Genomic DNA, 12,327 nt, shown 5'->3' with positions numbered 1-12,327 from the left:
TTTTATTTTATGTTCTTTCACTGCGAATGTAATATATCTAAAGTACTTCATGCGCTACAGCCATGGAACTTTCCTGCATCATTGGGAGTATGCCTTTGGATTGTTCACTGCAAATCTAACCACGTTTAGGATTATTGGCTGCTGTTACAAGCTATGTGTTATCCGCTGTAGTGGTGGGGCATTTGGGGCGGGTTACTTCTGTTAAGACGGTGCATGCTTCAAGGGTTACCAAAAAAGTGGAAACATTTTGTTCTATTGTTTCTAACAAAAAATTGTAAGTTTGGTCGTTTACTGCAATTTTTTAAACTAACACTGTTTTGCATTTCTCCTTTTCACATCTGTGTTCATTTCTCTAAAAATGATATAATATGCATGGGTTTAGACATTTTTGATTGCATGAAAAGCATGATATTAAATGTTATGTTTAATTTTCTTTGACTGCCATTTTCAGCCTCCGTTCCATTGAAAAAATACTACGTGGGCCTACTGAGTTACTGGTAACTATCGTGATGTGTTGTCATTGAAAATGTACAAAACAATGATAACATGTTCTGTGCACTGCATCATTGTTACAATGTTTGTCATTTATATTGCCACTATGAATCGAGTTCATAGTGAATAAATTCTTTGTCTACTTTTAAGTACACAACTTGACATGCTTACTTTATCTGTTTTTGTTATCACTGTTACATACAAGAAATAATATGGTAGTCCCAAACCAACTGACCCATGCTCCGCAACCCTGCATCTCCTTGTTCTGATATCGAGTACTTTTCAGAAATACCGACACTAGATGTCAATCTGTGACTGACAGAAAAAGGAGTCAAATTGATCAGAAAAAATATTTTGCATCACTATGAGACTCGCTTGAGTCTCATGTTTTGACAATGGCTCATATGGTAAATGGTTTAACAAATTGCAAGTGACCAGTGAGTCTGAAAGTTATTTTGAATTCGTTGTGCGTCCTTCAGCCCAGATATTGATCGATAAAGTGACTCTGTCTATTTGAACAACTACACGCTATATGCTATCACTTGTTCCACTGTGCTACTTTGCTAATAATTGACTTCACTGTGTCTTGCACTTTTGTTTGTAAAATAATTGTTTCATTGCTTATCACTTTTGAATAGCTCATCCTATAAGCTTTGAGAAAAGATGGTTTTATTAGTTTCTCATCATCTTATGAGCTGTAAATGGTCATTTTTCAGTAGCGGGTGTAGATCTTACCTGATACCCCCCACCAAACCCCCATATTTACAAATGATCGGCCATGGTGGCCAGGCTTTCGGGTAAAACAGTGCATGTTTCCAAGGTTAAGAACAAAAATCTGCTCATACAGCAAAACATCACAATCTCTGAGCTGTGGCCAAAGTTCTCACAATTGCTGCCTCCTGACCAGAATGAAAATCCTTCCCTCCCCCGATCAAACTGTTCCATCACGTGGAGCTCTGTCTGTAGTTGGCAGTCTCCAACACTTTCTTCCCACACATAGCACATATACCTGCACAGAAGAAAATGAGGTTTAAATTAGACGACTTACAAATAGATCAATAGCAGAGACGTAAGAGTTGCTATAGCTTGTTCAGTTTTTGTCAGTCCAAAGTTAAAACAGAAAGAAAACAATAAATGACTTTGCTTCATCTTCTCAGGTCTTTCAATGCCGGTCTAAACGTTGAATGACCAAGAGAATCTAAAAAACGCCCATTTATGAAGACCATTGAAAACTAAAGTTCCAAAACGTTTTCTTAGATGTTAGCCTTAAATGGGTGGAAAAATGTAACAGGGGATTTACCGCATACACCTAAAACATTGAAAAGTTTACCTATTTTCATTAACATCACACTTAAACACACACCTACTAAGCATGAACGCCCTCCTACAAAATATGATCTACCAAATAGATGCGTCCATTTCAAGAAGACATATAGATGGCCTTGGAAGGAAAAAGCTATGTGATTATACTGAAATATGGAGGGAAGGTGGTGTCACTGTCTCTAAATGAGCAATGTAGGCTAGTTCACTGTAAATTCTTTACTACTGTAGTGGTCCTGTGCATAAACCCTAAGGGCTGTGTTTATTGTAGGGCCCAAATATTTAAAAACTTTAAAAAATTATTTTTTTTGGCCTACAGGAGTGCTATGCAAAGTTACGTGCGCATTCGCAAACTGATAAATGAGCTAGAATTTTTTTTTTAATGCACAGACGATAATGAGCAAGCTATAGTACGGATATTTGCAGTTAATTTGGCTAGTTTAACCAAGTACTTTATGTTTTTATAGTCGCATGTCTACACACAATTTAATTCATGCACTATTCAAGCTGACATACAACTTGGTTTTGAATGTTGTGTGATACACTGACATTTGTAAGGCAGTGTGGTGAAATCAGGCATTCGTCAAAATAATGAAATTGAACAAAGTGGCATTTTTTAGCCGGTTTGGCAATAATGAATCAAAATTTTGTTCTTTGGCTCAACACTTTTTATATCCATTAAAGAACACATTTCTATGTGAGGATTTTTTTAACTGAATATCTTGATTAAGTGGACAAAAAAAATGTAAATTTTCAGTTTCCACAGACTCTCAAGCTAAGGAAATAACCAAATTTTGACAGCCATTTTCTCGATGATTTTATCTCTGACACCAGGTGCACCCCATCTTCTTCAGTCACAAATATCTAGCTTTAAGGTAGTACCCATAACTCCATATGCCCAAAAATTGACGAGTGCCAGATTCCACCGCGTCGTGACACATTTGACAAGAGGTATTATATGTCAGACAAAGTTGGATGAACATTCAAATATGCATGCAGTAATTCAATTAGTAGCATTTTTTTACCTTTCTGCCTATTTTGAGATACAAATCTAACACTTTTCCCACACGAAACCAGAGAGTTTCTCTGAGTTAAGTAGTTTTCATGTTAAGCAGAGTACTAATGAATAGAACAAGAGAGGGGAGGCGACTTCTTTCCGACTATTCAGATCAGAAGCTTGATCAGAAGTGTAACCTATTTTAGTCATTAATAACACACGTAGAACAGTAAACCTTGGGGAATTTTTTTAAAAAGCAAAGTTTTATATTAAAAAACTCAGATAGATGCCTTGACCACACAGAAAGAGGTTCAAGGGAGGCTGTAACTGTTTATTTGATTCCATGCTATGACTCTGTTTAAGAACAAAAACAAAATATGGAATTGATTATCATAGCAGCACATTTAAAAGATACAGTCAAACATTGTTAAACAGCCCCCTGTTGTATCGCCAGCCCAAATTACCGCCAGGGTTTGCCACTGTACGAAAAGGAAATCCATATACATATAGGCACGGTATTTGCACCTTTACACTGCCATCCACCAGCTGTATGCGTTGTACAATTCTTATTAAACTAATGTGAATTTGCCCAGCTATACTGCCAGTAAATCGGCTGCTAGAGGTACAAACTACACTTAAAAATCTCTTCCTACAAACGGTTCTGCAAGTTCGGCCTATTTCGAGCACTTGTTGACAATTTGCTCCTAACTTGCACGGATTATGAAAATGCTATTGTTTTAAAGATTTTTAAAAAAAACTAGATTGAAATTTTAAATTTGCTTGGAGAAGCCTCACAGGGCTTGCCAGATATAAGCCCAATGACCAAAAGGCTGGTGGGTCCCTGAGAGGCTATTATTGTGTGGACTCACCCTCAAGCCTACATGACAGGTCTAAGGTGAGAACTGGGTTTAAAAATGTATGTCTAAATTCTAAATGGTCCTAGATACATATAGCCTTGCTTCTGATTCTAGCTGCTTTCCATTTGAATTTACGTAAAGTTTAGTTGGAGCTGTACATGTACAGTCGAACCTGCCATGAAGGCCACCTGTATAATACAGCCACTTTCCATTTCCCCCCTTGGGTTTTTTTCTATACATTTTTACGGTGTAAAACGGGCCCCTGTCCAACGCGGCCGCGGCCACCCTATTTTATCAACTGATAACCAAATTTACCTGCCTGAACTTTGTCGAAAATTATGCACTTTCCCCTGATGCTGTGGACAAGCCGTCATTATTCATTCACCTCTCGTTGTTGTCAGTCCCTCTAAAGGACAAACAGTCATGTTGCTTAGGTCGCTCTAAATGCTTACCCAAGTCGACCAACGGGTAACAATAAATTTTCAGCTGCTGGTAAGGGAAGCATGTGATCCGTCATAACCCATAAGGCCCACCCTCAGCTCAGTCCCTAAACTTGGCCCATAACAATGGAAGTCAACACAAACTCGCGACAGAAGTGTCGCTCGTTCGCCAAGTGGTGGCGACCCATTTGTTTGTTTTACTATGGCACTTGGTCTTTCTCATATGACACATTTAGTTTTGTTTTGACCTTTCACGGAACTATAATTTTTTTAAATTGCGCAAGACAGATCTACATGAGGAAGGACTCGCAACAGTTTGTATCTAGTCTTTACCAGTCTTTATTATACCACCAGCTCTACTGTTCCGCCAACTTTGTACTTGTCTCAAGGTAGGCAGTATAACAAGGTTTGATTGTAATCTGAAAATGTTTTAAACGTGAAATTCCCATTAAATTTGGGACTGTTGGCAACTTCCCACTGTCTCGCCGCTGTCCTTAGAAACAAAATCACTCTTTTCAGCACTGCCTGGGCTCAAAAAATGGGAAAAAAAACAAGATGGTGGTCTTGATATGTATTGACAATGATAAGCTTAGCTACTGAGAGTGAAAAAAAAAAAAAGGAAAGAGGGGAGTTAGCAGAAAGAAATGATGAAACAGCCCAACATTCCTTCATGCTGACCAGACCTGCAGGAATTTTTTATTGAAGGAAAGTTGCAATCCATAGAACAAGAGGGGAAAAAAAAACAGAAATCTGAAACCCTTTTGCATTAACAAGAATTTTGTGTTAAACGGCTTTGTGTTAAGTAAAGTTCTATTACATGGCATAAAGAAGAAAGGCAAAAGCTTAGCAGTTACCTGATCAATTAACTTATAGCAAAGGCACCATGGCTTAGATTGGGCTATTAACTGAGACCACAAAGAAGCGCAACTTTTAACAACTTGAGTTTACAAAATCGAAACAACCTGGACACCAATCCATTCTTTTGCTTCAAGGTTTGTTTCAGTTACTTATCAAGATGACTAGCATTTACTTCAAATGATCACCTTTACAGAAGGAAATATTGACTCAGTCATCCATGCTTTGCTGTTTTAGTCCTTTTCAAAGTTTGCCTGAAACATATCTAAAATTTAAAATACCATGAATTGAAAAATCAAAAATGCTTTTCTGAATCTCCATTCAATTATAATAATTGTCTGATTTCGAGCAACAGACATTAAAGCCTGACATGTTCAACAGAACAATAAACAAACTACCAATAAACCTTTTGTTTTTATTCGTTAGTTGAAGGATCTACCAATCCTTAAATTGTTCACATTTTTACTGAGATACATTTACCTCTGTGACATCCTTACCTTTTTTATATGCACAACCTGAAATGAGAAATAAACAGTGAATCAGTCTTCATCCTGAAGTACCAGTAGGTGTTTTAAGCTATATGATGTCTTGGACAGGTGGCCGACAGAGCAGGTTCAACTACTTTTTTTAACAATGTAACGAATAATAACATCATATTTGATGGGGGGAGATCTATGCGGCTAATTCAAATAACACAATACTTTAAGTTGTTGGTAATCAATAAGTAAGTAAACAGTATTGCAATAATTAGAATGAGAACTTTCATTATCGGACTGAGAGAAACAAAAGCGGCTCTACTATTTTCAAGATTTGGCATCTTCAAGATGTGTTAATCAAAGACATACACTGGAAATGGAAATAACTAGAAAGGTTATTCTTTTACGTAAGACTTTAAGAAATGCATAAAAACTTGTACCACACTAGCAAAGTTCTTGTTACATGGTTTTGCATTTCCCAAAGATTTCACTCAACAACAGAAAATCAACACAGCACTTACCTTGACAGTAATGTGATCCTGGCTGATGAACTGTTGTCTTGCAAATGCGACATTTTTCAAAACTTGATGAATATGGATTGAATCTGCAAGAAAAGCAAAACGATGCTTTAGAATGGGAGGAAAGAATCTTAGACATTTATAAATCAGATGTGAAAGTTAGTTAATTTTGAAGTCATAGTTATATAGTACAAAAATAATCTTTAAAACTTTTATATATATAATACAGCCATACAGACCAATAAATCTGCAAATCAAAAATGACAGAAAGAAAATGGGTTGAAAACTGAGAAATACCAAGAAAAGAGACTGCATTCATGACAACACAAAAACAACAGCGCAAAAGCTTAACGTCACAGCCACTATTGCAGTATGCACAGCCCGAAATTCCAGGCCATGCAGAGAGGTGGTTAAAAAAAAAATTTAAAAAAAGATTTACTTCAAATGGACTTTCTTCTTTAGAACTGACATATAAAGTTGTGAAAAAACATAAATGTGCAAAACATGAGAACGGCTAAAAGCCATTCTATTGCCCGTGAGGAGCTGAGGTGGATATTAATAGGTGTTCGTGTACATCACCATGAAACACATTAGCAAAATTCAGAAATTCACTGCACACTGCACAGAATAGAAATGTACTTTTTCCCCACTTCTAATAATTGGCACAACAACAACAACAACAAAAAACCCAAAACCTTTTTTTATAAATTACATCTCACCTGTTTTTTCTTGAACTCAAAGCTTTATTCTCTCCAATTTTTCGGCCACCCCCTTCTGCAAAAGAAGCAAAATGAAAATTAAAAGAAAAGTCAGTTCTTGACTAATAGCATAGTACCCCTTCAAACAAAAACAAACAAAAAAAACATATTGAGGGAAGAAATATTATGGAGGTTAGAGCTGTTATTTAAATAACAAAATCATAACCACGCTTTGACAAGAAACAACAAGCCTCCACAACAGAAAAGTTATTTTTTTTGTTCTGGCTGCTTCTCCCTAATCACAAATAACCAAACAAGTTTGTGTAATAATTAAAATACAAAATAAACAAAGTCATTCAGCATATGCTGGCAATTGCAAAAATTAAATTTTATGTGCATCAGATATTCAAAACTGCATCCCCCTAAAAATAATAAAACCCCTTCATTCTTAAAGATCCGTAACACATCTAATTATCCAATAGGTGACAGTCGTTTGACAACAACAACAAAGATGGTATGTGAGCTGTCCCATTTCCATTAAGTCACAAACAGTTGGGAATTGAAGTGATAGAGAAAAGTGTTCCGGCTAATACAAAACAGCCACTGGCTAGGTTTTAAATCTACCCTTTAAAGAGGTAAATATATGTGTACAGCCCACTGAAAACATCTGGGTTTTTTGTTTGTTTTGTTGGGTTTTTTTGTCAATGTTTTACAGCGCTTGCAACAGCACAAGGTCATATATGAGCGTGCAGGACACATGTAACATATTCAGTAGGTAGAAAATTTTGAATTGGCCCGGATGGCGGCCGAAGCCTACTTTTATCAATTTTAGAACATCAAGGGATCTGTAATGTGCGCATCTTGTACACGGGACCTCCAAGATTTTTTGCCCTTATCCGAGAAAGCTAGGTGTTCAATCTTACCTACCATAAGACCAGGGGTATGGCTGAAAGACAGCAGAAAGAAGGAGCCAAGGAGTAGCAATAGAAAGGCTGCAGAAAGAGTCAGGAGCCCAGAGGAGAGGGCAAAGAAGGTGAGGGATTGAGAGCAGAAAGTGGAGACGAAAGCAGACAACAGAACATTGTTAGATAGCAGGAAAGAAGGTGAAAAGAGAACATTTTGGGAAAGTAAATTTTCCATTGCTATCCGGATTCGAACCCAGGACCTATTGAAAGAGAGGTGCACACCATAACCTCTCAACCAAGGAGCCCCCAAAAACATCTGTAATATGTTTATAACTGGTAACATGGCCTTAAAAAGACAAATCAAATATTCCATTTGGAGAGCTACCACAAACCAGACGGGTTAATGTTACAATACCAGTGGTGTTTCTGGCTCCTGCTTTCCAAGGGTCAGGCGTGATCACTTTTCCAAGTTTTTTCTGACCTGCAAAATCAAATCAAATGACGAACGACATAATAAAATATTTACATGTAAACAAAAGTATACACCAACATCAAGCACAATTAATCTAACATACACACACACACACACACACAACTTAGCATTATTTTGACTTCGGGCTGATTATAGCAACAACACAACAGACAAATAAAAAAGGGTGCAGGGTTTAAACCAGGAAAAACTAAATATCTTTATTTATAACATCTCACTATCAACAGCCATTATTTTACCAGTATTACCTGTCCTGGGCAACAACGTCATTGCACACCGGACAAGTTCATACATGCTCAGTTCCTCTCAGCATCAAAGCCCGCAAGGTATCCATACTGATTGTTCCAGTGGCTTTTTGATTATGGCGACGTCTTTCCTTTCCAGATAATGGTTCCTTTCTTCCTCCTCCCCTATTATTTATTTGATAAAGTAGGCTTCCCAGTATGGGTTTTTGTAGAATCTCTTATTATATTACTATAAATACTTAGCCTGGTTTGTAAAGAAGCACAGAGTTGCATGGAATGTTCAAATTCTCATTCATAATTTCTGTCTTTTCAAAGTGAAATCTCATGCAACTTTCCTAGCACAATATCCAATGACTTAGATTTGGGATAAAGAATTTTACCCACAAAGTCAACAAAGCTTACCTGACTACCCACATCAATGCAGTTTGTTGCCTACTTCTAGAACTGCCTGTGTTGGTTCGAAACCAAAGACCTCGGTCTCATTCAAAACACACCAAGTTGGTAGCTCTAGATATTGTTTGTCCAATGAAATTAGAAAAAATTGACCCACTTTGACATGAGGAGCTCGAAAGGATAACAGGAACGACTTCCCTTTTTCTCTACAAAATCTTTCAAATGAGCTTGATTTTATACAAAATGAAATTACCTGATAATTCAAATAAAAGCTTAAATACATTTATTGATGGTTTTGAATACCATAGTACAGGTAAAAAAAAACATTTGAGAGCAAAACATCTGTCCAGAAACTAACCTTACCTTTCGAACCCCATAACAGATGATAACATCCGTGACAACAAGAGCGTCTAAAAGATTAATCGAATCGAAGTGACTATATCTCCAAACGTTCGGGAAAATAAAGTTGAACCTTATTTCTCCGAACTGTTTCCGATCTCGAGATTTTTTGGTTATTTGCGAGATTTAGGCGTCATCCTTTCATTTACTGCCATTCTGCGAGGACTGGGAAGAAGCATTTTTTGCATCGAATTCAGTTTCTAGAGCTAGAGATTTTTAAATGTCTGAATATTCAGATACTTCAGTTGTGGTTGGGGCAACGTTCCCGGACTATACTTCATTAAAAAATACCTTAAATAGTTACTGCGAGAAAACAAGACTGATCGACCTTGGCAGTAACCTATTTTGCATTTAGTCACCCGGCAAAAACTAAAATCCGTTCACACCTTTCACACACGCCGACACACACACACACACACACACGGGCCACTTCATTCGCTTTATCAACAAATCTCGAGAACAGGAACCTTTCGGAGAAATATAGTTCAAGTTTATTTTCCGAACGTTCGGAGAAATAGAGCCGGCCTTTATATATAAATAATCAAATTGGCGTAACTATGCCTACTCGTAATGACTTATCAACTTATGACAGGGGTGTAGATCTAGTGTATATCTATTCATAACGTGTTCTTTTTAACACTTTAAAAATTAAATAGATCTAGAAAGCTAGATCTAGATTCTAGATCTAGATCTAGATCTAGATCTAGCTATAAAAGAGCGTTATTTTCATCATCGATGAACACACTCCCACAGTATTTACAACGAAAACATGTTTCCAGGGCCGATCACTGTACACTTACAATATGGACACTTCTGTTCTCACCCCTGGTGAGAATAGCGCAGGCGAGTCTTTTGGCTATTCTCACCCGGGGGGACGCCGAGGTGAGAATAGAGGTGGCCTTTGATCATCCACACCGATAGTGATAGATCTACATCTAGAAATCTAGATCTAGATCTAGATCTAGCTAGATCTAGATCTATATATCTAGATCTATATCTAGATCTAGATCTAGGCTAGGCCTAACCTAACCCTATCCCAAACCCTATCCCTCTATTCTAGATCTTGATCTAGCTTATCTAGATTGTAGATCTAGAAAATCTAGTTTTATTCTGCATACAAACCACACAAAAGTTAAAGTAGATCTACTTACACTTGTCACAAACCATGTTGTTGTTTTCTCTCGGCGACAGCGTTCGTTCAGTGTAGAATTCTGTGAGGAAAACTGACGTTACTATCTTCTTGTACGTTTAGAGTTTAGTAAAGTTATTAAACAAGCTTAACTTCCGGTTCGAGCATAAACCTCCTTGGGCAAACCTCTTGCACAAAACTTGATTATCCGGATGTTTAACAAATGGGATCCGGATGACTAGATCGTTTGTTAACGAAATACCGTTCATGATGTGACATGTAGTTCTTGTCTGGAAGGTTTTGATTCTTTATCTTGTGCTGAATTAGAAAACAAAATACTTAAAAACCTTTTTAAAGATTCTGAATCATTCCATTTGGCGATACACTGACTGAACTAACTGAACTCTGAAAAGTGAGGGAACATTTGAAAGGAGTTAGATTCTAGTCTATTAAATTTTTTAAAAACCTAATGTGTACTTACTTTGTTTGTATGACAGCTTATGTCTTATCCTGTACAACAGTATAAGAAACAAGGGTGCTATTGTATTGTCTTCCTTGTTAGTGGTTTTTGGGTTCACATGGCCCACCAATAAGCTATAGATCTGCATTGTTAATGCAGGCTTCATTGGGATAAGATAACCCCCCCCCCCTCTTTTCCACACACACACACACACACACACGCCCGCGTGCGCGCTCGTGCACTCACACACCTTTGCACGAACAGTCTTCCCTTTTTCTTCTCCAGGTTAAACATCAAGGATAGCCGGTTTTGGCGACACCTCGGGGTTGTAGATTGTACACGAAATAGCCCTAACCAATTTTTAAAATCCGGTTTATCTGCAAATGGGTTTTTGCTCCCACTTCTGTTTGCCTTCATTTTAAAATGAGCGCACTTCGTCACTGTTATAGTTATTTACTTCATATTTCTATATTTCAATAATGGTTTGTTTGCAACCTTGAAGATCGGGCATTTTGGGGCAGCAAAGAAATAGCTGCTGGTTATGTTAGGCCTATGTCACTGATGTGGAGGTTATGCTAGACTATCGGCAATTGAGTGAATGTAGACAAGAACAATATTATTAATAATATGTAGATCAATGTGACTGCCAGGCAGTAAGCTTGATTTACTTTGATTGAATGCCTGTATTACTCATGATGTTACAACATACAGACGATATAGGCCTATAAGTATTGTCAATATCTGTCTGAATGAAAATATCTATAACAGAGAGAGAGAGAGAGAGAGAGAGAGAGAGAGAGAGAGAGAGAGAGAGAGAGAGAGAGTATTTATCCAAATTATAGTGTTTTGATTTCATTTACATGTATTACGAGTGAGACGAAAATGATAAGTTGACCATTCAAAAATATGGTGCCTTTTACTCCTAAGAAGGGAAGATATAATATAGTTATTTTGAAGTGTGCATATTAATATTTTTTTCAGGTCGATCTAATATCATAAAAGTATTAATATCTGTCTTTATGATACTAATAATATTAATATCATAAAGACAGGCCAATTAAAATTAAGGCCTGTAGGCTACATTTTATTAGTCTAAGTATAGCTTATTAATTCATGTCAGAATATTCATTTGGCAGGTCGACATATTTGCCATTTAACTTCACGTTTGACTTAATTTGAAAAAAGACCCCACAAAATAAAAAGTAGGCTTTATAGTTTGATACTTATTTTTATTTTTTCCTTTTTCTAAAATCCTTAGGATGTCGAGGGGAGGCGAGGGTTTCGGTCCTGTGCTAATTAGTGTGGTGATTGATGTACATGTAGCATTTTTCTTGGGCGTTCTGGTTAGATGTCCAAGCCATTTGATTCTTTGAAGCTCAATGAACTTCATAACTGGTTATATCCTGGCTTATGGTCTCGCGGCGTTCATTATGCGGCCTCTTCTGATAACATTGATATGGTTCTACGGAAACACCTTATTTCGCATACGTTAATGTTTCCTTCTTGTGCTTTATTAAGGGACCAAGTTTGGCACACTGGTATGTTAGGGTTGGTATGAATATAGTATTGATAAGCTGGGCTTTCACTTCGATTTGGGATTTCCTTGTGACTGAGCAGGGGGGCAAGTTGGTATGTATTAGCCTCTATATATAT

General features: G+C 37.1%; 1 protein-coding gene across 1 annotated transcript; it reads right to left on the bottom strand.

The window, feature by feature from the left end:
• On the bottom strand, positions 1 to 10,798 carry LOC101857731 (cysteine-rich PDZ-binding protein). Its single transcript, XM_005102715.3, has 6 exons — positions 10,237 to 10,798; positions 7,974 to 8,039; positions 6,675 to 6,729; positions 5,959 to 6,041; positions 5,459 to 5,476; positions 1 to 1,501 (listed from the first exon to the last, which is right to left on the bottom strand). Exons 1-6 carry the CDS (start codon positions 10,250 to 10,252, stop codon positions 1,437 to 1,439), a joined length of 303 nt encoding a protein of 100 aa, XP_005102772.1. The 5' UTR covers positions 10,253 to 10,798; the 3' UTR covers positions 1 to 1,436.
• Between the last annotated feature and the right edge of the window lie 1,529 nt (positions 10,799 to 12,327).

The sequence above is a fragment of the Aplysia californica genome, unplaced genomic scaffold (genome assembly GCF_000002075.1).
Source record: "Aplysia californica isolate F4 #8 unplaced genomic scaffold, AplCal3.0 scaffold00336, whole genome shotgun sequence".
Lineage (NCBI taxonomy): Eukaryota > Metazoa > Mollusca > Gastropoda > Aplysiida > Aplysiidae > Aplysia > Aplysia californica.
The sequence above is the reverse complement of the archived record's forward strand: the minus strand, read 5'-3'. Positions and strand labels throughout refer to the sequence as shown.

Coding starts and splice junctions, on each gene's coding strand:
- LOC101857731 (XM_005102715.3), bottom strand. Junction 6,730..7,973: donor AGGAGCCAGAAACACCACTG/GTATTGTAACAT, acceptor CTTCTTTTGCAG/AAGGGGGTGGCCGAAAAATT. Junction 6,042..6,674: donor TTGAGTTCAAGAAAAAACAG/GTGAGATGTAAT, acceptor CTTTTCTTGCAG/ATTCAATCCATATTCATCAA.